Source organism: Rhinolophus sinicus, chromosome X (assembly GCF_036562045.2).
Source record: "Rhinolophus sinicus isolate RSC01 chromosome X, ASM3656204v1, whole genome shotgun sequence".
Lineage (NCBI taxonomy): Eukaryota > Metazoa > Chordata > Mammalia > Chiroptera > Rhinolophidae > Rhinolophus > Rhinolophus sinicus.
In genome coordinates this window covers 67828976-67856748 of record NC_133768.1, presented here as the reverse complement: position 1 = coordinate 67856748, position 27773 = coordinate 67828976, and the positions used below count along the sequence as shown (strand labels likewise).

At 38.9% G+C, this 27773-nt stretch overlaps 1 protein-coding gene across 3 annotated transcripts in view; it reads left to right on the top strand.

The window, feature by feature from the left end:
- Positions 1 to 27773, top strand: part of PCDH19 (protocadherin 19) — a 114893-nt gene that overhangs the window by 7377 nt on the left and 79743 nt on the right. For all 3 annotated transcript variants that reach the window (XM_019716613.2, XM_019716612.2, XM_019716610.2), the window contains one exon: positions 84 to 411. In XM_019716613.2, the coding sequence (XP_019572172.1) occupies positions 84 to 411 (328 nt within the window). The remainder of the gene's footprint in view (positions 1 to 83; positions 412 to 27773) is intronic.

The window sequence follows — 27773 nt, the reverse complement described above, 5'->3', positions numbered from 1 at the left end:
CCCTCTGGGGTGCTTAATGTTTATTAATCAGTGCATGGTTTGGGAGGGCATTAGCGATACATGCTGCCTTTTCTGTCACATAGAATCGCTGAGTACTCCTATGGTCATCAAAAGAAATCAAGCAAGAAGAAAAAAATCAGTAAGAATGACATCCGCCTGGTACCCCGGGATGTGGAGGAGACAGACAAGATGAACGTTGTCAGTTGCTCCTCCCTGACCTCATCCCTCAACTATTTCGACTACCACCAGCAGACACTGCCCCTGGGCTGCCGCCGCTCGGAGAGCACTTTCCTGAACGTGGAGAACCAGAATACCCGCAATACCAGCGCCAACCACATCTATCATCACTCTTTCAATAGCCAGGGCCCTCAGCAGCCAGACTTGATCATCAATGGTGTGCCTCTGCCCGAGGTGAGTGCAGCTATGCAGCTCTGTGAGGTCTTCCCAGACCTCTTTTCCATGCTCTCACTGGACCCCATAGGCCTCTACACTGGTATGTCCCCTGGCAGGGGTGGGGAGAGCTTCTCTGCCTAAGCCCATTTCTGTGATCAAGATTTGCTACCAAGTGCTTCTTGGGTCAAAGCATAATCCAAGATACTGAGCCTTTGTAGGGGTGGATGTTGGGAGTGGGAGCTCAAGGGATCTGAGCCTTTGAAATTCTTGTATGGTATTCTGGCATAATACGAATTTTGCTCTACTTGTTGCAAATATGGCATGCTTGCCAGCCAGTGGTACCTGTATTCCAGTTAAAGTGGTAGAGAAAGAGTCAACAAGTAGTTAAAGTTGGATAAACCCTAGAATGCTCAGGGGTTAATTCCAGCCTCCTAAATCCCCCTTTGGCTTTTTCTTTGGTCATATGCATGCTTTGCCAAGGCTATGGATGGTCTGGTTAAACGGAGGCAAACAAAAAAAAATTAAAAAAGCCACATTGCTATTTCTTGGTAGTTCTTATGGTGATGTTTGACAAATGAGGGGTTTGAAACTGTCACTAATGAAAATTTCAGAAATTAACTATGCATTTGAATTAGCTTTGTTTCCTTTTACTGGGAATGAATATTTTCAAATGGAAGCATTCTTTTTTTAAAAACATAATATGGTCTGATGTTTGCTCGCTGCTGAAATATGTCAGGGTAGTAGGGTGAGAATGTGGATGATGGTGGGTGGGTGGAAGGCTGTACAGAACAGTTCTTAAGTTGATATTATTTTTCCATGAATTGCTTAAGTCCCTCTCCCTCTTTGATTGAAAATTTGCACTGGGAGGCATATGCCCTCTTCCAAGACACTAATTAAAATAATACTGCATGCTTGGAGAGCATTTCCACATTTTTTGAAGCACCTTCACACCTATTGTCTTCTTTGATCCTTGCAATCAGGTATCTTGCCCTTCAGTAGATGATGAAATGGAGGTCCAGAGATGTTAAAGGACTTGTTCAGACCCACAGAGCAGGACATTGAGGGAGAGGGAGAGGGAGAGGGAGAGGGAGAGGGAGAGGGAGAGGGAGAGGGAGAGGGAGAGGGAGAGGGAGAGGGAGAGGGAGAGGGAGAGGGAGAGGGAGAGGGAGAGGGAGAGGAGAGGGAGAGGGAGAGGAGAGGAGAGGGAGAGGGAGAGGGAGAGGGAGAGGAGAGGGAGAGGAGGGGAGAGGGAGAGGGAGAGGGAGAGGGAGAGGGAGAGGGAGAGGGAGAGGGAGAGGGAGAGGGAGAGGGAGAGGGAGAGGGAGAGGGAACAAGAACTAGATCTCAGGGCTCTATAACTCTCTGGTAAGTGCTGTTTCAGTGACACTTTCCTGCCTCAGGAATAATTCAGCCTGACATACCTGGGCTATGATGCATATAAAATGGTCTCATAGTATTTGTATCAATTTCATAGGGCAAAGGATTTTAGGACCAATTGCATCGATCTCTTCTCCTGGTTCCTGAAAAATAATTCTCCGCAGAATTAATGGGACCAAATAGCGGTGCTCTTAATAAGAAACTGATGCTATTCTGCCAGCAAGAAAAACACCAATATTTTCAATCTATAAATCTATAAATAAGGATTTATTGAAAATCCAGTATTATGCTAGGTAGGCTTAGTTATAATTATGAATATCAGTGAATACTATTAGGGAATAGACCATAGACTTTTTGGAGGAGTACTTATGGGCCACCAAGGGTTCAGCAATGGAGAGGGAGACATAGTGCTTTGTAGTGGAATCAGATAGACCATGATCTTGAATCTGGGGGATACCACTTGCTATGGAATTCCTCTGGGTCTCTGTTTCCTCATCTACAAAATGGGCATATCTACCATGCAAGGTTGATCCAAGGAATAATGTGACATTGTGTGATGTAAAAGGTCTGACACATAGGTGCCCTCTGAATTGGACAATAATTGGAGAATCACTGTTGCAATGGCCTGTACACCCGAGTATGACTCCCTAAGCACTTATCACCAAAGAAGAATTTAAGTTGGTTGTATGTGGATAAGACCTACAAAGTGGTGTGATTAGAGTATCCATATTGGATATTTAAACAACGGAGGTAAAATGCCAAGATTGTGGGTTAAAGTGCTGACTGCCGTTGCTTGTGGAACTGGACAAAATGATTGAATCCTGAGAGCTTGGTGATTATTTATGTAATCAGTTAAAGGCACTAAAGAAATGTGAACCTCGGTGTCTATGAGGTGGTTGGAGTGGGCAGGAGACATATGACTATGTTTGTGTGGTTTACCTAAGATCTTGGTGTTCTTTCTGAGATTATCCTATGGGCAGCATGAAGCAAAGTGTTGCTTCAATTATTTAGAAAAGCACGGAAAGTCTGAATTCTGATCCTATCCCTGACTACAAAGCCAGGTGCTCTCTTTATTTAATAAAATCACACAGATCTAGTGTCTAGGGCTAGTTAGGGCCAAGACAGTGTGTACTAGACACAGTGAGGTTAAGTGGGTATTTCTAATAAACGGTCCTGGAGAGTTCAACTGACAAACTCATTCAGAAAGGGGAGAGACCCACACAGCCACACATGAATCAGGCCATTTAACCTATACCTATCACAAAGCCCTGCATGGCGAAAATGACAGTTCTCCTTTCTTCCTATACCAGAGGCCCCTCAACGTGGATTAACTAGAATATTTGAGGCACAGGGTACTCTATAGAAGAGCAGAAATGATTGATTCATACATACAGCTAATATTTGTTGAGTGTCTGCTCTTTGTAAGGTTCTGCTCTAGGCTCTAGTGTTAGAGAAGTAAAAAAGATGGTCTCTGAGCACAAGGAATGTACATTCTAATGGGGTAGACAAGAAAACAAATAGAGTGATAAATGCTACTATCAGGTACAATGAGATATTCACCATTCCTAGGATAGTAATATACTGATATATTTCCTACCTTTTCTTCATATTTTCCTCATTAATTAATTAATCCATCCAAGAAACCAACATTTATTAAGCAATTATAGCACAGAGTGATGTGTTACAATGTGATAAATATTAGATTTTATGAAAATTTCTGTATTAAATCTAATGTCACATTTTTCTTATTGTTTCATTAAACCATTATTTTATTTGTTTATTAATTCAACCCAGTAGCATTTATTGCACACTTAGACTGTGCCAGCCACTGTACTACTTGCTGAGGATACAAAAATAAAACACTTGATCCTTGACCCCAGGAAGCTTACAGGGAGACAGACAAGTAAACAGGTCGTTTCAATTCAGGATAACATCTGTTTCCTGAGCATATGTTACATTCTCAGGACCAAAGGTCATTACCCATTAGATTCCCCTGCTGGGCTACCTTGTGACAAACCCACCCCCTTCATTAGCTGTAGAGTCAGTTGCAGGGCTTACTTCCAATGGCATCATAGAGGAGTCAGAACTGCCTCCCTCGCAGCACTTCATCACACTTTGAAGTTTATCACCATGGCATTAGATCAAACCAGTAAGCATTGTTTGAGTATCCACCGTGTGCTCAGCTGTGTGGCAGGTACCATGGGGATCCCAAATAAATATAAGATGTAGCTTCTGCCCTCAGAGAATTCAGTCTAGTTGGGGAGCTAAGATCACCCACAAGAGTTCCCTGCAAGCAATACAAGAGTTTCTAACCACGTGTTACTTTGTAGGCTCATTAGTACCCACCTTCTCCTCCTTCCATGACAGCCCTGGCATCACTTACATGCAGATCTACTGTTGAATTCCCAAGGTCTGGTGCTGATGTGAGGGTAACTTTTGCATTAGTGTGCAAATCTAGCCACATCTGAACATGGTTGGCTCTAGAAACCAAAAGAAACGTGCCTTTAAATGCGTTAGATAGATAGTTAAGGTAAAGGGAATGGAGCACTAGTCTAGAATTGGAGCTCAGCCTTTAGTATTAGAGAGATCATCTGCCTGGATTGTATATCATTATTTACCAGTCCTCTGATGTTGGTCAGGAAATCAGCTATGTGGACTTTGTGGTTTTGTACACAAATTTGAGGAGAAAAAGTGTAGGATACCTTTACTGTTTACAGTACAGTTTTGTAGAATTAGTGATGTCAGATAGCTCTTAAATATTTTAAATTGAAAAGTGAGGTTTATATTCTTTGGTGTCTTGGTTTATTTAGTCCATAGACTTAGTTAGTGCTTGTGTAAGTGAGAGTGTGTGTATGTCTGTGTGTGGGGGATGTGTGGGGGTGGAGACTGAAGAGAGGGAAAAGGAGGTTTAAAAAGAAACAGAATGAAGAAGAGAGAAAGTTAAAAGTTTGATAAGATTTTCCTAAAAATTATTCCAATTTTTTACAGAGTCCTTAGTATGACAAATAATTTTCCTTCCAATCTTATGGAACAAAGGCATGCCTACTGGGTACCTCTGGATGCCAAAAAGTGTAACTTCTTTGTACATAAACATTTCTGCATTACCCTTTCATTACCCAGGCCATGGCCATTGCTGGAGGAAGAAAATGCAACTAATTTCTTCTACTGGTAATGGAGACTTGGGTGGGGACTTTTCTTGCCTTCAGGAGGGGTGGAGTGGCCCAAATACCCAGGCTCTTTGGGAGGCACTATTTTAGTTGTAGTTTTCTCATGTTAAACACTCCTAAGCTGATGACTCTAAGAGAGTATTTATTGGTAGACAAGAACTTCCAGAATTCTAATCATAGGTGCATAGGGATTTAGATTTTTGTTTCAGACTCAGTCTTGTGTTCTCTCTTTCTATTTTTCTATCTTTCACTAGTAAACTGTAGCATCTTTAATATGAGACTTCCTGAGGGTGTGTGTGCTTTGCTATGGTCACTCACCAAGCAGTTTCATGAGTAGCAATGTGGTAGCAGTGGGAGAGTTTGCAGAACAAGGATGTATGTGGCAGATCAAATGGAACGCTTCCAATTATGCTACAGAAAGTCTCAACACATGTTATCTTAGTGCAAATAATGAAACTAAAATACCAGACTTTGAAGAAAATAAAAAGAAAGAAATAGCTCAGCATGCTTTGGTCCCTAAAACAGTTTTACAGTTAGGGATTTTCAGTGATTTGAGTGAAACTCTAAGCTAAGAAACTAGAAAAGCAGCCACAAACCTGTCAGATGTCAGATTCAGAAATTACTAGAAAATTAATAGGTATGATAAGGCTGGCTTGGGTAGCAAGGAAATGACACAAAACACCACTTCCAATTAAAACTGACCAACAAACTCTTCAGTGAGCATTTTTTATGTTACTTTCCTTGTCATGACAAGGTCTTGGCACCATCTAAGTTTTACCCAAAGGGTCAAAAGTAACCCTCAGGCTGCAGAAGGAAGGAATGGAAAACAGGGTAGCCCACATCTTTTAAACACGCACACTCCAGTTTTCTTTTAGACTTTGGGTGGTGAGCACACAATGGAGTATATCTATATTGTATTATACATTTGTACACCTGAATATTATATAATGTTTTTAATCAATGTTACCCCAATAAATTTAGTTAAAAAATCAATGACCCCACTTCTACTAAGAGACATTCTAGGGTCACCCATTGCCTACACTGTATCTTATTGGCCCCTTTCACATCTAGCCCAGGCAGCTGGTTTCCCAGTGGAGATCCATTTGCAAGATGTGTTCCAGAATAAACTGTTCCTCCGTCGTCTCCATGCAACTGCTGCAGGACTGAGTTAGTTTACATTAGTATTTGCTAATTTATTATTATCATTCCTTATTGGCAATTAACTGGTTACCTTAGAGATCACCTCTCTCCCCATACACCTTCACTAAAGTTGAGCTCAGCCTGAGCTCTTGCTAATGATCCTGAGATTTCTCACACTAGGGAACTGGAGGCAGGACTTTTTCCATAGAGGGCTCTGAGGCTTTGGAATTCCTCTTATTAGAGGACCACTTGTTTTTGGGTCCCAGTGGCCCCACATAGTTTTTCTCTGATTGTCAGTCAGACTTACAAGGTGGGAGGAGCTGCAGACCTCTGCTTCCCTAACCTTGCCCTAGTCTTTGCTGTGGCTTTAGTATACTGTGCTCAGAGGCTGAAGCTAGGGGATTGGGGGTTTGCTTGTTAGGAATTAGAGGACTAAAAAAGGATGAAGTCACCTCCCAGCAAAGCTAGAGTCTTTCAATTATGGCACTGCAGTGGATCTAAGGCGTCTGCTTAGTTTCAGATGTTGACCCCTCTGCATGTGTATCTCAGCTTCCAGGGCTTAGGGAAGGCTAAGCTTGGCTGGATCAGATGTGGGTAAATGAAGCCATTTGTACAAGGGGCCTGTGTGTGAGAGGCGGGAGGCCGGCTCTGGAGCAGCCATTTTCCCCCACTGAGAGAAGGCTGGATTTCTTGATGTGTGACTGGCTGGCCTTTAATGTGAGCCTCATTTACTTCGAACAATTGAGAGGCTTGAAGTGAAAGTCCCAGAGGATCAGTTGTTTGTAGAGGGAAATACTCTTCAAGTTACATTTCCTCATTTCCTCTTTGTGTAGTTATGAGTGGTTTCTGTGTGGGTTGTATGGTGAGGGTCACTCCACTTCCAGTGGGTATACCCAGGCTGCTAGCACCTCTTTGTGTCCCCCGCCCCAGGGAATGGTGAAGAAAGTACTGCTGCTGTGTGAAGAACAGCTCGCCAACTCCATAAACTTGGGCTCCCATATGGAAATCTCATTTGCTATCATTCAGCATTTTGCTTAAAAATACTGGCTAGGACCACACAGCTCCACAGCACTCCTGGAAGAGGTGTCAGAAGGGATTAGTATTTCCACCGTATAATCATGAAAATGGAGTTACAGAGAAAGCCAGTGACTCACCCAGGCACAAAACATTCGGGGCAAAACTGGACGCCATTTTGCTTGACAGCAGTTCCTCTGGTGCAGCTTCAAAGTGCTTTCTGTCACATAACAGAAAATCTGATTGGGTTTTGAATATACCTTTGAATGGTAGTTGTGTTCTTGAAAATCTGTGTAGCACTCTCATGTGTTCGTTTTATAAATTAGACCCCATGTTAACCACAGTGGTAGCATTCCATATTTATAGAAAACCTGGGGTAGATTCTTTCATAAAAGAAAGAGCCCTTGTGTAATGGGAATAATCAACTCTTAACCGATTTCCTTCATAAGTAAGTCTGGATTTTCATATATCTTGTTTGCATAAAGTGAGATTCCTCACTTGACAAGCTTCACAAAACCTTTGGAAGTTGGGCTAAGTCAATATTCCCTTGAATTCTCACTTTATCTTTCCTTGTTGAATTTCACTTAATTAAAAATATAGTTATGTAACATTTAAAATACACGGAGTCCAGAGAAAACAGATATGCATCTCCCAAATTTAACACATGTTAACATTTCATATTTGCTCCAGATTAAAAATAAATAAATAAAATACTACAGCTACCCTCCTCCCATCCTATTCCTCTGCTTCCACTCTTTGTATGTCTGTAGCTAGAAGGACAGAATCTCATCAAGAATGTTCTGGTGCTTTTTATCTTAGCCTGTTGAGCTTATACCTGAAAGAAATGGCTCCCACTTTGCTGCCCCAGGTTCTGAAAGCTCCTCAAGTCAATAAGGGTTTCCTAAATTGAGTAGAGCCTGGGAATTACTTTGGAAAATGAAAGAGCTCTCTTAGACTTCCTTTAAATACAGCCTTTGGGGAGGGAGAAAATTCCTTTTCAGAAAGACAAAACAATGAGAGTGAGAGTTAGACAGATTGACAGACATACAGGTGTGAGGGGCAGCTATCTTGAGTTTTGAGCAGACCATGTGAAACTGAAACAGGCAAGAAGCCTGGTGTGAAGCCTGCATTCTCCTTGAGCTGTGTTCATGGACCAGCACCAGGGCTTCTTCATGTTAGATGCGTAAGCACTGTCTTGATGGGCATAGTCTTCAGATGCTCTGTTAGGCCTCTGAGTGCCAGAGTGGCCAGTTTTCAGCTTCTTCCACAGGGCCCCATCTGGCCTCTGTTCTGTGGCAAGCTGTTCTCGCTCATTGCCACCAGCACTGGCCTTGGCGTTCTCTGCTCTCTCGATTATTTTCACTCCTAAATCTGATTTCCAGAGCATGAAGGGCACCTCTTCTCAGATTGTGTAGTTTGCTCTTCTGAACAAAATGGATTCCCTGTATGAACTGTCAGGAAGATAAAGTCAATCCAAAGACCAGACTCTCCCTTTAGGTGATGCTGTGTGTGTGTGTGTGTGTGTGTGTGTGTGTGTGAGAGAGAGAGAGAGAGAGAGAGAGAGAGACAGAGAGAGACAGAGAGAGACAGAGAGAGACAGAGAGAGACAGAGGAGAGACAGAGAGAGACAGAGAGACAGAGACAGAGACAGAGAGAGAGAGAGAATCTGCTCCTCTCACCCATTATTCTGCATATGTGGTGATGGAGCCTTTAGATCAGGGGTGTCCAAACTGCGGCCCGTGGGCCAACTGCGGCCCGCGATCCATTTTTTATTGGCCTGCAGCAAATTCCAAAAATATATTTATTTTACTTAAATAAACCAGGTGAGGCAATACGTACTTCACCTCGAGTGAGTGGCCTGGCTGTTTGTGTATTTTACCGCATATGGCCCTTGGTGAAAACGTTGAAAAAAGTTTGGACACCCCTGCTTTAGAGGCTGGCCTGATCTTATGCAGTTTATGAGCTTAGGTCATCAGAGCCGCCCCCTTCCCACCTTTGACACTCTGCTGGTTGCCTCTCTGAGGAAATGCTTATACACCTAGTCACAGCGGGGTGTGATCCCCCCAAATGTGAAGCCAGGGCACCCCAATTTTATATAGCCCAGAGACAGATCTTCCAGGTACTAATTTAAATTGAGAGCTCTGTGTAGGAAGCAGCCAAATAATCATGGCTGTGCATACAACTCAGCGTAAGAAAACGTTATAGGGAATTTCAATTCTTTGGAAATTATTTTCTGAGGCTCAGTTTCTCTTTTTGTGTTTTTTTGGCCAAAACGCTGTTTTAAGCCTTACTGTTCCTCTTTAATTCACTTGGCTTGAGGAAATCTGGTTTGGGCTGCCTATGTGTACTTTGCTATAAAACTGTATCTTTTCTAAGTGAGATGTATGAGTAGGGAGACTAAATCAGACTGCATTCAGAAGGATGGGCTTAACCTTTAAACAACATTTTTTTTACAGCTAAAGATGTCTATAATCTAGCATTCATATGTGAAACTTGACATGCTTGAGGGAGGCAGGGCTTTGGAAATACAGGAATGAACAGAGGCACCTGGCTATAGGTAATAGTGAACGGCTTGTTGGAAGACTGATTTCCTCCTCTGTGCTGCCAGGTACAGAGCCCATGGTGAGCACACAGGCACGCTGCACTCAGAAGATTGGCATTGACTGTGATCTTGCTGTACTGGTCATTTCCTTAATTAGTTTATTTCCATTTTCTCAAGTGTGGACTTTTGAGTAACGAAGTGTGCTAATGGCAACGTTTGTTCCTAAGAGTTTAGAGGAGAGAACATGATGGCATTAGTATTAAATAATGGCTTTTTCATAGTGGGGTTTTGCCTGATTTTTTAATTGCAAAACAGTTTATGATAGTTATGGATCTTTAGGAACAAATATCAAATGCTACATATAAAACACCAATTTTCTGTGTGGCTTGTGAGATTGCTGGGATGTGTGTCCTTACACCTCTAGGTCACTCTTTCTAATTTGGTAATTCTTTAGAAATGGCAAAAGGGATGTTCTTTGTTGCAGTAAGAAATACAATAAGGCAATGCCCCCAAATGGGAAGAAAGCTGAATTGCCTTTGCATAACTATACATTGTGTAGTGGCCTCATAGAGCAAAACCTTATAAAACTGGTAAGCCATAAATGCTGTGGCATTGGGCATTGTTAGCATAGCATCAGGGGGCTCAGTCTTTGCACTTCTGATCGTCTGGCACACTCAAGTAGAGATCAGGGAAGGTGGAGGAACACTGGAACTGCAAAGGTTTGTGGCTGTGCATGGTGTCATATTTGGTGGCATGGGATCAAAAAAATGTGTGTGGTGTTTGCCGTATCTTGTTCTTCTCACTCTTTGAGCCTAGCAAACTCCATCAGGACAGTTATCTCTAATGTGTGAGTGACCCTGATTTACCGTATCCTCAAAGACAACAATCTAGAGATCTGTAATTCTGGGATAGGGGAGGGGATCACTAGCAAACAGAATTAAAAACCTCATAAAAGAGGAGCTTTACTTTATTGAAATCTGTTATTACTAAGGAAATCAGACTCCAGACATTGAGGATTCTAAAAAGTCCAAACATGACATACTGCACCAATCCTGGAACAATTATGTGAGGAGATGGGGACAGGGGGTCTCCAAGCTCTCTTGCAACTCTGAGTGTAATTCTGTGAATTTTGCAGCATTGGCTTGAGGGGCTTAATATAGCATTAAGGTTTGAGTCCATGTAAGGACAATGGCTGCTCTACAGGTGGTTTTAAGAGTAAAGGACTTAGCTAAGATAGGTGACACAATAGGTACAACCCTTTAGCTTTTAAGTGAGGGTGACATATTCTGTATCTCATGCGAATTGTGAGTATGTACATCAAAACTCAGTAGCCTTACCATTCAAATAGGTCTCCATGTCCAATGTAAGTTTTGTCATAAAGGCAGCAATGAGTATACTAACCTTGCTTTAGTTGTTTTGTACTTGCTCTAGAGATGAGTAAGAGATACCACTCCTCTTGCCTGGCAAACTAGACCTTTCAAAAGAACACAAATTCACTTAAATATAAATTACGTTGATTATTACTCTACCTAAAAATTCACAGAGCTGGAAGTCACCGAAATCTCCTTTTAAGTTAGGTATTCTTGAGAACTGTTTTGTATATCATGATAAATTATCTAACCTTTCATACTGTTGAAGGCCAACATTATGGAAATAAGCAGCTTTTTATTCCATTCTAAGGTCAGTCTAACCAAATTATGCAACTTCTAATGCAATTGCTTGAAGCTTCCACTTTGAAAGTTCTCTCATTTTAATACCTTGCAACAGAGATAAATATTTTAGCTACCATTTATGCTTAACAGTATATTTCACTGATTGTCATTCTCTTGGTGGCATTTATTGGCACGAGAGGCAGTTCACCATAGCCTTGCTCATTTTGCTGTTTGCTATAGATAATCAGCAAAGAGCCAGAATTGAATAAAAACATGTGTTTTTGCTGTTGTTGTTATTTTTAATTTCAAGTCATAGGAGGCTAACTGAGCCCTACAGAATCAATATGTATAGTGTACTTGGAGTTTTGCTTGTGAGCCAAAAAATGAGGTAGATTTTCTTTTACAGTAGATTTGATTCCATAATTATTAAACTCAATGCATGTTGGAGGCTGGTGGATTGCATTTAGTAAGATTTGGGGCATTGTTTGTAACAAAGCAATCTATTTCTTTCAGGGAGTAAACTGTTATTTCAGGAGAAGGGTCAGTTCGTTGGGGATCCCATGGGAAGCTCTGTTTTACTTTTAAGCCCCGTATTTTTCAGGGGCTCCTTAAAGGCAGGGCTAATTCTATGTAATTCTTTTTTTTATGGTATCAGATATTACTAATTATGCTTTGTTACTGATGAGTTTATACAGTTTCTGCAGTGGTTATTGTGCCCTGTTCTCTTAAAGGGTATTTATTTATTCTAGGTAAAGCCTAGCCCTCTATGATGATTTGCCTCCAGACTTTAGTGAATGGACTTACTGTTTAGTAGTTACGCTCTTTTCAAAACAATATTTGGCTTGAAAATATTCACCCACTCACCTATCCACCAAATATCTGTAGATCATCCTTTATTGACCAGCCCTATACTCAGGCCTGAGGGATATAGAGAAAGTATAAGCAGTACTTACCCTCATAGCTTATATTGTCACTGAGGAGACAAGATGAGAAGGTCAACATATTTTTAAAAAACAAAATCAATGGGTAAACTAAGGATTATTCACTAAGTGGTGCCATGTAATTGATTAACAATCAGGGGAAAGTATGTTTTTTATTTCCTACTATAGGAGAAAATTAATTCAACATGGATTAAAAGTTAAAACTTTAAGATGAAAACTCAAATTCTAAATTATTAGGAGAAAATGTACATATCCATCTAATCTTGAAATTAAAAAGAACTTCAGAAACATAAAAGAAACAGAAATGAACACAAAGAAAAATACCAGCAGTTTTGACTACGTAAAATTTTTAAATGTCTTTATATCCAAAAATATCATAAGCCAAGTAAAAATATAAATCATAAGCTGGGAAAATATTTTAAATTTATATAGCAGACAAAGAACTTATATTTATTAATTCTGCACATATTTATAGGGTACTTACTAGGCACTAGTCAGTATTCAAGGTGCTGGGGATACAAATGTGAACAAAGCAAAGTCCCTGTCCCCACTGAGCTTATATTTTTTATGGGCACATACAAACAACAAACAAATAAATTTATAATATGTTAGGTGGTGATATGGAGAAAAATAAAGAAGGATAAAGGTTACATGTTCTGCCAGAAATGAGGGTTCTCTAAGAAGGTCAGGGAAGACATTTTGGATAAGGGGACATTTAGGCAATGTCCTTAATATATAAAGAGTTCTTACAATTCAATAAATAAGACAAATACCACAAGATAAAAATATCGCAAAGGACATATAGGTAATTCACAAAGAAGCTGTGGAAATAGCCACTAGATATGAAAATATTCCAATCTTAGCAACCAAATAATATCAATGGAATGCCATTATTAACGTTTAGTTACAAACACTATATATACTTATTTAAAATTCGAGCAATACAGTGGTGTATACGATAGAAGTTAAAGTCTCCACAACTCTCTCCTCACCAATCCGTTACCCTCAGGGGAACCACAGACAACAATTTGATGTGCAAGATGTTTTTGTTTTTTTTTCTTATAAAATTTGGAAAGATTAAAAAATTATACTCAGCATTGGCAAGGGTGTGGTTATCATACACTGCTACATAGAGTACAATTGATAAAATTGAAATTGATATAATCTTTCTTGGGTGTAATTTGTCAATATACATGGAAAGTCCTGAAATAGCCAGCATTTCTTCCTCTGGAAGTTATCCTAAGGAAATAATTTTTGATCTGCTTAGAAATTCATGTTCAAGGGTATTAATCTCAGCATAATTTATAGAAACAAAATATTATAAATATCCTAAATATCATCAATATGTGAATGGCAACGTTTTTATGGTACATGCATTGCTAGAATACTATGAAGCCATTAGAATAATATTTTGAGGACTAGTTAATGACACAGGAAAACTCATGGTATACATTAATTGAAAAAAACCAGTTAACAAAATGGCATATGTAGATTGATTCCAGTTGTGTAAAAATATATGCATAGAAAAAAGTGCGCTGGAAGGAAAGTTTCCTAAGCATTAGTAGTTATCTCAGGTTGCAGGAAATCAGGTGATTTCTACTTTTTAAATATACTTTTCTAATTTCCCAAAATCTCTACATTAAACATGTATTATTTTTGAGATCAGAAAAGCAATTACTTAAAGAAGTTAATGACTGTAGTACACGTTCATATTAAAGGCCCAAGAGGTGGCATAGGCAGGATTATAAATTATTCTGAAGAGGGACAGATAAATAAGTTCTTAATTTCATTTTTCAATCAGATTATACCTTCTAAACTTTTTCTTTTTCATTTTTTGGAGGTCTCAGTCAGAAGATAACAGGTATGAAGGTTTACATTTAAAAATAACCCTTTTCTTTACAGTTTACCTTTTAAATTTGAGAGATAATGTTATGAAAATTATTTTTCCTTCTTCACTTTCCTTACCCATATGTATACTCTTGTAAAAGTAGATTTATCTCACAGTGTTAGACATCTGGTTCACAAATTTTATTTTTAGAATGAAAGATTAATTCCGTAGCAACATTTAACTGTAATCTGTACAGATTTTTAATGATATAAAAATGATATAGGCTTTCTCTAAAGGCCAATTTGGCAAAATTTGTTTTTTTCAGTGCCCCTTTCAGGACCAAATAGCCAATTTGAGGGAGAACCTCTTATTATTCCTCAATATTTGATTTCATGTTTGGACTTTTTGGCTCTGAGGCATATGATATCCCTGACAATTTTGGGGGGGGGGAGCAGGGAGTTAATGAGTTGGCAGTCATTGAAGTGCTCAAAATTTGAAATTCAGCCTTGACCAACTGCATTTTTTTTTCAATAAAATGGGCTGTGTTCAATCCTTATTAAGAAAGCCAAACTTATTTGATTGTCTCCTGATCTAGTAGCCCAACTTTGAACAGCATAAGTACAAAAACCAGCATCCTTTGGGACACTTCTCTAATTGATGCTGTATAAACTTTTCACATAATATGTATTGCACTTAAATGCAAAATGCTTATTCAGTGTCTCTGTGTAGATATCAGAACTATTTAGATATTGTAAAGAAAATTCTCATTAAACAAACAAACAAACAAACAAACAAACAAACGCTTCACCCCCACTCCATAGCTAATAGAAGAGAATGTCATCTGTACAATGTCACCCTGATAGTAGATGAAGTGTTCGCTTGCTACGGAAAACATCTGCGGCCTAATTAATTCCGTAGCCTGTCCCTTGGATAAATGGAGACTGTGGCCTTCAGTAGGACTGCATTTCTTATGTGTGCAATCATGTAACTACATGAGTTTTGATTTGAATTATATCTTTTTCATGTTATAACATGGAGTGTTTGATAGAAATAAATATCTGTTGCTTCTTCGTGTGTCTGAGTACAAAAAGAAGGGACTGAAAATTAAGGGAAATCAAGGAAAACACTACTATCATCCCTCCAGCCCCCTCTTTTCTACATCAGTTTTTTAATGTAAAAGTCCTCACTTAAAGACATATTGAAAATGCTTGAAACTTGGCTATGAAGCAACTTAAGATTCATATTTTCCCTTTGTATGGTTTAAAGATGAGATTGTTCAGATTAGAAAAGAATTCCCAGAAAATTAAAATATATATTCAGTTTGAAGCCAGGATTTGAAAGAAGATAATTTGGTAAAGCAGAGTGTTCTAGCTGAGAAAAATAAAACGTAATACTATGCAAATTCATATCACCACTAAAGTGAGTGTAAAACTCCAGAAGTTGATAAGAAAATTGAAAGCAAGGAATTTTATTGAATTCTGAACCTACTGCCACTTGCCAGTCACAGGGGGTTTAGTACTGGTTCTGACCAAGGCCCTGCTAAACATGCTCCTCCACAGGATGTGAGTGAAGGTGATTCTGAACTTGCTTAAGGGGCTCTGGATAGGCCTAAAAACTTTGAAGTTCTCCCCACCCTCCACTCTCCTTGGCTGCTGTCACCTAGGATCCAAGAACAGAACTGATTAGGTGTTGTGGCTGAGATATTCTTGTTTACCAGTGCCATTATGAGGGAGATGGAGCCACCTAGGGAGACAGAGATACACAAAAGCCCCCTGCAAGAAAGGGTAATCTCAATGGGTTGGTATCTTTGAAGATACATCTGTTAGGGTCCTGAGTAAACATAGCAAATACACTATCTGATTTTTACTTGACAATTATTAAGAAACCTGTTGGCTGTCTGGTAAAAGTAGGGTGGGTCCTAGTGTCTTTTATTATTATCATTTATTGGTTACTCATTATAAAATCAATTTATTTTCTGTTGTGAAAAAATAGAAAAGTACAGAAATATTTGAAGAAGTTGGAAAACCATCCATAATTCCACCACTCAGGGGCAACTACCATTAACTTTCTGTTCAGTGACTGGCACAAAATAGGTCCTTAATAAAAGTTATTGAATTAATGGAAAGAGCTTCCACATTTTTACTGTTTTAAAATTGAGATCATTTTAATTGAGATCATTTTGTTTCTTTTCTCATCTTTACATTATTTCATAAGAGTTTTTTCTATATATTAGAATATATTTATAAGCAAGATATTTTTTAGTGTTTGAATTGTATTCTTTTCTATAGATAGGATTTATTTTACTCAAACAATCTCTGATGTTGACCTTTTAATTTATTTAAATTTTTGTCTTATTACACATAATACTATGATGGATATCATTATACATAAATCTCATTGTGATCTCCGATCGTTTCTTAGAATAAATTCCCTAGAAGTGAAATTGTTTTATCTGAAGGTTTATATATTTTTAAGACATCTGATATATTTTTCCCCCATAAAACTACCAATGAACAGTCCCATCACCAGTGTATAACAGCCCATTTCACTATACCCACAAAGCATTATTATACGTTTAAATATTATCATCAAGCTGGTGGAACCATAGGGAAACAGGCAATCTCATACGTTGTTGGTGGGTGTATAAATTGGCACCAGTCCCATGGAGGGCAATTTGACAGTGTCCCTCAAAATTGCAAATGCATATACCTTTTGACCCACCAATTCTATTTTTAGGGTATTAATGCTATAGATATGCTTGATCATGTGCTAAATGATGGAAATACAGGGTTAAATATTGATATATTATTTGATATAGCAAAAATGAAAACAATTTACAGAAATATAACATTTTGAAAAAGAATGTTTTATATATTGATATGGAAGATCTCTAAGTATATTGTTAACGAAATAAAAGGAAGGTTCAGAAAAATATGTAGGGACACTATAATTTGTGTGAAAAAGGAGAGAAAAAGAAAAAAACATATGGAATTATGTGGAAGAATAAACAAGAAATTAATTAGAATGGGTACCTGTTGAGAAATTGGCAAATGAAAGGATAGGGCACAGGGGTCGAAGGGACAATTATTAGTTCTATAGATGAAAATGGGTATCTAATTTTTGTTTAAATATGTATTTCTTTGAAAAAATTTATCTTCCTATTTCATTTGTTGCAAGGACTTAATTTTTCATTGTGTTGTATGACCTTTGATTCTCTTTATGCTTAATTTTTACTTACAGTGTTTTGGAACCATTACATAGAAAAAGTTATCAGTCTTTTAATCTGTGATGTTTTTTGTTGCTTTTTAAGCTATGAAGCTTTCTCCCAACCTGAGATTTTTGTTCGTGTGTATGTGAGTGTGTGTGTGTATGTGTGTGTGTATATATGTATATATAGAGAGAGCCAAAAAAATGTATACACAGGACTTGTATTCATCTTTTGTTATCAGTATATATTGAGTACTACAATTTAAATACAGTTTTTTCCTTTCTTAAACTGTGTATACATATTTTTGGCACTCTCCATGTGTGTGTGTGTTATTATATGTATATATGTATATATATGTATACATGTGTGTGCATATATATATATATATCAATATATATCACATTCCCCTAGTATCCTTATGAATTTATTTTTTCATTACATTTTTAATTCATTAGGAATTTATTTTGGCATATGCTTCGAGGTGACAATGTAAAAAAATATTTTTCCAGGTGGTTAATTGGTTGATTTTGTACATTTATTGTTTATTTCTCCTTCTTCCCTACTGCTTTCTGGTGCTTCTTAAAAACATCGCATATTGGTTTTACATAGAGTAGGAACTTTTGTGAGCTATTATTTTTCCCATTGGTCTTGTACCAATACCATACTGATTTAATCACTGATGCTTTATAATAGATTTTAATAGATGGTAGGGTTGGTTTCTCTTTATTCTTTATCTTTTCAAAAAGTTTTAGTTTTTCTGTATTTTTTCAGATAAACTTTGGAATCATGTTAAGTTTAAAAAATGATTATTCTGGGATTTTGGTTGGAAATGAGTCAAACTGATAAATACATTTAGGAAGAATTGACATACATATAATGTTTAGTCTTTTTACCTAGAAACATGATATTTTTCCATTTAGTTAAGTTTCATTCTAATTTCATCAGTAAATTCATATAGTTCTTTTTACATTTCTTGTTACCCTTATTTCCAGATATTTTATAGTTTTGCTGTTATTTTGAGTGGGCTCTTTTTTCTGTTACATTTTCTAATGGAATAAAGTGGATAGAGTATGTAGGAGAGCTGTTGATATTTGCAACTATATTTTGCATCTAGCCCTTGTTTTCCTGGACATGGTTTTCACTTGGGTAGTTGGGAGAAGAAAAGGCATGACGTACACATCTGGGCATACAAAAGGCAGGATAGTGATAGGCGCTTGGATTCTGGATGCACACTGTCTTTTAGAATTCTGACTATACTAGACTTTAGCCCAGTGACAGAAGGGAAATTACTGTCTGTGCCTCAGCTTCTTCATTCGAAAATGAGAATAATACTACCTACCTCATGGATTCTTGTGAAGATTCAGTGTGATTCAATGAAGATTCAGGCACCTGGCACTTAGTGAGCCTTCAATAAACATGAAGTAACTATTATTATCATTATCATCTCTTTATGCCTAAAACATCTAATCTGTACCTCTCAATTTGGAAGGAAGCAGTCAGATTCTCATTTTTCCTAGCAATTTACTCTAAAGGGCAACACAGTTCAATTTTGGAATTAAAGAAAACTTCCCTTTGCCTCTATTTAATTATTACAAGTAAATTCCACCCCAGCATACTTTTTGTTTTGTTATGTTTTTGCTTTTAGCTATATGAAACCCTTTTTGCATGACTGTTTATTCTTTTCATTAGTGGCTCCTTCAAGGTTTCTCATTGTTTTTTAAATAGTTTTTTATTCATCTCTAGTTCAACTGTGAAGTTGGAGGAGGTCCTACATGAATCAGAGTTAGCTAGATGTGTTGATGGGAGAGTAAAAAGTCCTTTTCTGATGTTATCCCCTTGTGTTTTCTTTCCAGAATCAGTAGTTATCAATTTAGGCCTTAATCTGGCATTTTTCAACCTTTCTCCTGCATGACTCTGTGCTGGGCATCTCCATTAACTAGGAAGCTCTGGAGATGGAAATTTCATGGACCACTGGCTTGGGGTTGTGACCTGCACTTTAATAAATACTGCCCCAAGCCTTTCTTCTCCTGTGACCTGCTGCTTCCTCAGACCTAGGCTCTGTTTCAGGGCCACTGCGTTTTCTTTTTTCTTTCATGCAACTGACTTACGAATGAATTTTAAATAGCCAGTTCATGGTGGGGAACTTTTGAGCTCACGTTCCCAGGACTGTGCTCTGTCCCAGACATGCCTTCCTTCCACCCAGGAAACCAGCTCCTGGTATCTCTTATTTAGGGATATTTTACACTATTTTCTCAATTTTGGGATGGAATATAGTGGCCCAGGGAAGGGCCTCCAATTTCACTTTGGCCACTTGGGACCAATTTGTACTTTGAGGGTTTAGTGAAATGCCCAGAGACCGGTGGGGAGTAGGGAGGGAGAACAAAAGCTTGATTCTCTATTATGGTATTTAACTTGAATGAAATGTGTGAAACCTGGCAAACAAGGTTTCACTGTAAGTGAATCATTGCCAGCAACAAAATAAGTAGCTGGGTGTCACTATTTCCTAATCAGGTTGTACATAGCCCTGATACACTAGTTTGCTTTTTTAAATGACTAGATATTGTTCCCCATAGAGTCAGCATTTCAGTACCAGTCACTTTATGTTTGTTTAAGTCAGGCTGATCTTTTTTTCCCCTTTCTAGTTTATAGAGTTGTAATCTATGCATGTACAATTAAAACGATATCCAAATACAGCACAGGGTTTCCTTTGAATTTGTAGTGGCTTTTGTGCGTAGGGAAGGTTGTTGCTTTGCTAGAAACCACAGACCGAGAGTAAACCTCAGCTGTGCTGTAGCTATTTTGGACGACAAGTTTCTAGTTGCTTGTGTGTAATTGCCCATGTTACATCATCCTAACCATTGTGAAATGTGTAAAATACAAAGCTTATCTAATGATTCATTTCAGGTGGACAGTTCCTCTGAAAGTGATTTTAGAAGCAGTTCCCCGCACAAAACAGATTCTCCCCTTTGTTCTTGCTTTCTTGTTCAGGTCGAAGGTAATTTAGTGATTGATAACAATGTACTGGAGAGAAGTGTATCATATACATTGCACCCCGTAACCTTGACAGTCTACTTAAAATGTTCCAGGGAATGTAGTTTCTCTTGGTGTAAGTAACGAACCACTGGGAGCAAAATTCTCTCCATATCAAATCAAGTAAGCATTAACCCCAAATGAAATTTAATTTCCTTATCACTGAGCAGCAGAGAAAATAAATGACCACAAGCAGCTGGGATACAAATAGCTCACTGGTCTTACTGGGGTTTCAGTTTATCATATGCTGTCGTTTGTGATGGTAGATGTTTGACATACAAAGACTTTAAAATGTCTCTGCTGGTGGATTGCACTATCCCATCTGTAAGTCAGGTATGTGAAATTCCACTCAGCTAAGAGCTGGCATTTTCTTACCAATGTTAAACATTGGCAAACTAGCTAGTAGGTCGTGTTTACTCATGTTAGTAGGAAGAGGAGCTTAAACATAATAACATTTATCTTTGGCCATGGACCTTATATATCACACATAGAGTACAGTTTGGTAAAAGGTCTTATAGATAATATTTCAAAGTGGAAGGGGGTAAGATTGCTTAAAACAAGAAAGGTCAGAAATAGATCAAATAATTTGGGGCCTTTTTTATTGCTGAATAATGGACTTTGTAAATACCATACGTGACTATTAGATCAAATGAGAATACACTGAGTTCAATATTAATTGGTTCAATATCAGCTGATGGACCGTTTGCAGGATACAATGAAATTATGTTATCAATATAATGTTTTATTGATTCCTTGGTTTGCAGAATTAAATAAACATAGCGTAAGCACTTGCAGTAGTAAGTTGTAGCAGGGGGCAGGGTTTTGATTTGGAATTTGAAAACAGAATTAAAGGCAATTGAAGTAGAAAGGCTGTGGCATAAGATTTCTGCCAGCATTTCTTGAAGTAACTAAGTATATCTGGGTGTTTGAGAGGAATAAGAACCAAAGAACAGAGACTTTGGGGGAAGTGGTCCAACATGCTTTCTTAAGGATGACATCAATATTAGCAAATCCTTTTGTTTAATAGCTTACCTTGCTTTGTTATGGATATGCTCATTTATTTCATTCTATACTTTTTTTTTGAGTGTTTTCTTGGGATTGTTTTAGATACTGGTTAAACAGTGGTGAAGAAAACTGACATAGTCCCTGCCTTCATGGAGTGGGGAGACAAAACCCCAATATAAAATTATGGTGCTATGAAAGAAAAGATCATATTATTATGAAAGAAAAATGGGGGAAGCCTAGGGGATTAGGGAAGTCATATTTGAGTTGACACTTGAAGGGTGAACAGGAGTTAGTGACGCAAAAAGGAGTTAGTGATGCAAAAAGCTGTGGGGACAGGGTGAGTGTTGAAAGGTGAGAAGGGTAGCATATGTCAAGACTCTGAGGTGGCAAAGAGCTTGGTGGGGCCGGATCAAGAGTGCCAGTGAAATCAGAGCAGGTGGGTGAGTGGGAAAACATTGCATACTGTGGCTAGTGAGGTATGGATTTGGGATTAAACCCATTGTCTAACCTCAGGGAGCTGTTTTTTTCCTCCCAGGTGGTTTCAATCTGAGTGCTGAGGCCTTGAATCCCATACACAGCCATTGGTTAAAAAAGTGGAAAGAGGCTGGAACAGGAAGGTGGTGATGGTAGTGTAGAGGGTCTATGGTGAATTCTTCAGAAAGCAAATTCATTTCAGAAAAGCAGCCGTGGAAAGAACTGATTTCAAAGCAAAGAAAGAAGCCGCCTGCAGCCAGCTTCAGAGGGATGGTTTGTGGTTCAAGTCCATTCTCTCACTCTCTGCTCCATGGCCTTTTGGCCCCATGCTGCTCCCACCCACGTTAGTGGGTGGTGTGCAGATGAGCTCTGTTAGATGGTGTTTGTGGCACACGCAAGGCTTACCTAGTCACATTCACGATGTGGAATCAGTGTCAAGGCATATTTACACTTTTATCTTCTTTCTCAGCTGGACTTGATAGAGAGGAAGATAAGGAATTCCTCATCTTAATCTTCCTTCTGAATAGATAGCAGGCCCCAGGAAGAAAGAACTCTTTCCTTCCCTATTTCCTGCTTCCAGTCTTGGTGTCTTTCTTCCTCTTTCCCTTCTGCTCCAACTTTTTTTTTTTCCTTTGAAATTCTGCTCGATAGTCAGCAGAGGGCGCACAGATGCACCAAAATCCAACCTCTAGTCCTCTGGCCACAGTGATTTCATTGTCTTCATCTCTTCATCTTTACATTCTTCAGAGACAGGGATGCATCTTGGCCTTTTCTCTAACTTTGTAATATTTCCGTCAAGGGCAACAATTCCCCACCTATTTTGTAAAGGTGAGCGAAAGCTACCGTCTAGATAAAAAAAAAAAGAAAAGGATTGTGTTCTTGAGCTATGGGAGGAAATGTGTGTGTGTGTGAGAGAGAGAGAGAGAGAGAGAGAGAGAGAGAGAGAGAGAGAGAGAGAGAGAGGGAGGGAGGGAGGGAGGGAGGGAGGGAGGGAGGGAGGGAGGGAGGGAAGGAGGGAGGGAGGGAGAGAGAGACCCAATGTTGTTGTTACCCTGCGTTACTCAGACTTATTTGGGAAGGACTCATTTTGCCAATAGCAGGGTAGGCAGTCTGGGTTCCTCTTCTTTGCTTTCCCTGGGCTGTTGTCCTCATAGCAGCTGGCCCACTTCCTGACATGTCCTAATGGAGGATGATGTGCCCAGGGGGAGATTCTTCTTCTTCCCCAATCTGACTTCTTCATTGAATTTGCTCCTTCCTGAAGTCCAAAGAGGATTGTTTCATCTTTAGCTGTGTGCTCCACTCACTCTGCCCGTGGTCAGAGAATCCAGCTGTGGCCTGTCTGCCTCCAACATCACATCACTAACATCACTGGCCATGAAGAGCAATCCGCATCTGTCTGTGACAGTTCTTTGTGTGATGTGTGAGAGACTGAGAAGAGCTTGTTTAAGCTCCTCCAAAGACGTTTTGGCATGCCAGTGCTGACGCAAGTGGAGACTTGTTTGTGTCAATGACATAATCAGAGAAGACATCCATGGCCCAGCTGCAGGGAGTGAGGAAGTGTGCAGCTTAGTACAGTCTTCTGACAAAAGCCCACGTACTTCACATTTGTCTGCCCCTAGTGCCAATCTCCTTCTAATGTCTTAACCTGACTTTTGTTCTGGTTTGCTCAAACGATTCTAGTGCCACAAAGAATTGCTTGACAGGTGATAGTTATACTGGCTAGCACATTAATACAAGGGCAGGGTGCTTATAACCAACTAGTCTCATAATGATAACTATACAAGAGGAATAAGCAAGGTTTACCTTATGACTTTAGCCTACTCTGCCTATTGTAAAGCATCAGGCACAGTTATAGCTCCTCATAAATAATAGTGATGGCTCCGAAAGGCCATTTTTCATGAAAATTTCCTTACTGTTAGCAAGTTTGGGAAAGAGCTGTATTGAAGAAAAGGTTATTTAAAAAGCAGGATGATTTCCCAATAAAATATTTTTTAGCTTTTCCCTTTGGGGCTCTGGAGGTCTCCCTTTCTCTTGACGATCCACGTGGGCAGATTGCATGTTAGCTTGCAAATCCAGTAGAAGCATTCTTACTCTCCATGCCAGCAAAACACTAATACTCTAAACACAAAGGAAATTTGACACAGTAGCTGTTTCAGATGGAGTGACTGGCGCTGCCAGCTTGCTCTCTCTTGGATGGCTTCTGTACAATGGCAGCAACATTGGGAGTCAGGCCCAGACTACTCCTTGGTTTGTGGGGTATAAATGAACAACTTAAAAAAAACCTGTTTGTATAGTCAGGGTCATTCCTGTCCTTTCTCAATAGACTTGCAATCCTGGGCTGAATACTTATCTGGCTTGGTTTTGGAACAAGGAAATGTCCAGTGACCAGTCTGGTTAATCACCACTGCTTATTCCTTCTTCCCTACTATTCCATTTGGGTGTTCTTCTACTCCAGTACATTGGATTTCCAATCACATCAAACCCTATTAGGCTGCCTTCCATTCATAGCAGATTAGATTCCCTTCACACCTCACTGCCTAGCAGGATTTTCCTCTCCACAACATGTAGAGTATTAGATTCTCTGACATGAGTTGCTGCTTGTTAAGTTGTGTTCTGTGCTGTGTAGTATCGAATTCTCTTCCTCATCAGCAGTCACTGGGTTGTCAATTACACACTTGCAGATTCACTTCTTTTGCACATTCTCTAATGCACAGCTCTCCACAAGCTCTGACTGCACACTTCAGTGTCTTAGGCAGCCATATCTGCTCACATGTTTGTTCAATTCAGCTGCGCCAATTCACCTGTGCATCAGTCTGTGCTAGGTACTGCAGGGTTTACCAAAGTAAGTGGGAGAAAGTCCTTGCCCTCAGGGAGTTCACAGTCTGCTGGGGTAGGGACAGGACAGGGCAGTGCATAAGATGAAGTATGTGCATGAAGGGTAAATGTTGCTTTTATAACTTTCCTAATAACAGTTTATTATTTGGCGTATTTAAAGCACCTTGGAAAGCAACTTGTTACTTAAAATGCCATTATTGCCATCACTGTGTTCCATAATGAAAAAAACATGAAGCACAATTGTGTGAAAAGTGGACATTTTATCAGGTTCCACTGCAGGCACCGGCAGAATTGCAATAAAACTCTGGGGTCTCTCAACACACTCAGTCCTCTTTTCATGTGTACCTAGCATGATATTAGAAATCATACAATTCTAAGAGGTACCCATCAGGCATGATAGAGTAGTAAAAATTCAGATGTAGACTGCTGTATAATATGCCTTGATATTACATACAGACTAGGGTCTATCTCTGTTTTTTTCTTTTGACACCAAAACATTCTGCAATTTATTCATCTCTGGAAGGGAGGGAACTAAAAATACCAGGGGTGCCAAAGAAATGTATACAAGTGGACACTTTGGTTAACGTTGCTCAAGCAGTAGTTCACCATAATCAGAAGTGTCTGGGACGCTGATGGTAACCACTTTGAGCACCTCTTGTAATTGCAGAAGTCAAACATGACTTTTATTCATTTTTTGTTATCGATATATATTGAGTATTACAATTAATACAGTTTTTTCGTTTCTTAAAATGTACATATATTTTCTTTGCACCCTACGTGTACGAAGTGGGGTGAGGGTCAACAGAAAATGGGTAGGTGGCAATACCAGTTGTGACCTTAATGTTCAAGAGTTTCAACTTGGTGGCAGAATTGCAATATTCTGTCTCACATTTGTGTAAATACTGTCTAATTCCTTCTTCGTAGGGCTTCTCATTCCTTGAACACTTACCACATACCAGGCACTGTTCCAGGTACTTTGTTGTAACATCTCAGTAATTGCTCACCATAAACGAACCTTCTCTGCATTTGCTGTCGATAAAAGAAATCCGAGTTTACTGGCAACAAAGGGAAGTGTTTTGCATCTCTTTCTGCCAGCTCAACCAGCACGCTTCATTAATGCCAAATTTCTAATTTGATGTGAACAGCACTTGTAGCATAGTCTGAATCTTGAAATGACTAATAGTGATCTCAAAAGAAGTGTAGTTTAGAAAAAGACTTAGCTAATAAAAGTAAGATTATTTGATATAGGAATTAAATAAAAATCAAAACTTTGGTTTAATTATTTTTCTTTGACAGCAAATTATTGTGCCATTGGAAAAATAAAAATCCCTGGAAGGGAGGGAACCAAAAGTAAGACAAAGTAGAAAGAGGTGACAAGACCAACGTTTTTGCAATTTACTCAATCTTTTTTTTTTATTTTAAATTTATTGGGGTGACAATTGTTAGTGAAATTGCATAGATTTCAGGTGTACAATTCTGTATTACATCATCTATAAATCCCATTGTGTGTTCACCACCCAGAGACAGTTTACTCAATCTTTTCTAACTAGTCAAATGTATACAGTGTGTCTAAAACCCAGAGTATAATATCTATATTGCCTATTCTAATTATGCAAAGAGATTTTACTAGTATGGGGATGTGACAGCAACATTCAGAACTCATTTTTCAAAGGTGCGTTACTATTCAAATGTGTGGACCATAACACTTTTATTAGAATAATAAAACATTGATCTTTCAACTGAAACACCTTACCCATTTATTTGACCAAGGTTATCACCAGTTGTCAAGGGGCTTTTGCTTTTCTTTTCTGAGTTGTGTCCTTATTGCATAAGAGCTTAACATGCACACATGGATGCAGACTTTATTATTCCATAACACTGTCCCCAAACCTTTACTGAGCTCCTACTACATGTAATGCAGCATCCTCCTGCCCTCCCAAGCACTCCTACCAGGGTATGTACTTCCATAACTCAACCATTTCATATTTCTTTTTCTTTTGAATCCAAGACTTGAGACCATAATTTACAGATTACGGCTTCAGAGAAACAGTCACAATGTACCCTACTATTCCTTGGACATGCCTTATATCATAGTGCAGTTTCCACTTTCCCCGGTACTCATTTTTAGCTATAAGGACCATAGAGAGTCAGTCACTGCTTCAAATCTCGCCACCCTTTTACATTATTAGCATAATGGTGAACATTCTGTACATTGCCTGTGACTCACATAATCACCATGCAAAATGCATCATTCATAAACTGTTTAGTGTGACCTTTTGCATAGTAGCACTAATTATTATTATCACAGAAGCCCAGCAAACTAGACTGGTAATTATCAGGGATTTATTTGAATGGACAACTAAGCTATTCTTGGCAAGTTAGTCAAAGCAGTTGTCATGACAGCCATACAAATATATCTTATGAATTGGGTTAATTAGGGTAATTAATAACTGCTATTTGGCCCCCTTTTCCCAAGGTATTGCCTAAGCATTATCCAAAGGGGAGAGGTAACTTCTTTTATTTTAAAAAGTTTACATCCCTCTTTTAAGACAGCTGCTTTTTAAAATTAGTGAAAGCTACCCAGCCTCCAAAGGTGACTCCCCTAGAGAAACCCTGATTTTATGGGATCTTCTCCTACTTTTGGAGTTTTCAAAGTCAGCAAGCATAAGCCACTCTGGGAAAAAAATGTAGTTAGAAAGAGATGCTAAATAGTCAGTTCCCTGAGGCTGCTGCTTTCCTTTTAGTTACCTGTGAGAGCTCTCAAGGGACTGTCCCTCTGCCTTCCACTTTTGGCAGAGCCCTGCTTTGTGTTTTGCTCATCTAGAACTTTCTTGTTTTGTTCTCTAGCCTGTTCGGTGTATCAGTTTTCTTTTCTTATGTTTCCCTCACAAGGAAGTTGTGAATTTTTCTCACCCCGGTTTCTGCCCCTCTGAGATTTTCTACGTTTTAATTCTGTTGGAGACATTTTTTCCTTATTTAATGCCTTGGGGACCATCTAACGTTGCCTGGTGGTGGTTTTGCTCTTTTTTTCAAAGAAAGGAAAGGGGGCTAGCTCTGAAAAGCTTTCTTTTCTCTTCCCTAAAAAAGTAAAGGGTAAAAGTCCAAGTTTCTTCTCTGTGTATCTCAGCATATTAAGTTGTTTTCCTTATTATAGTGCAAAGAGAAAA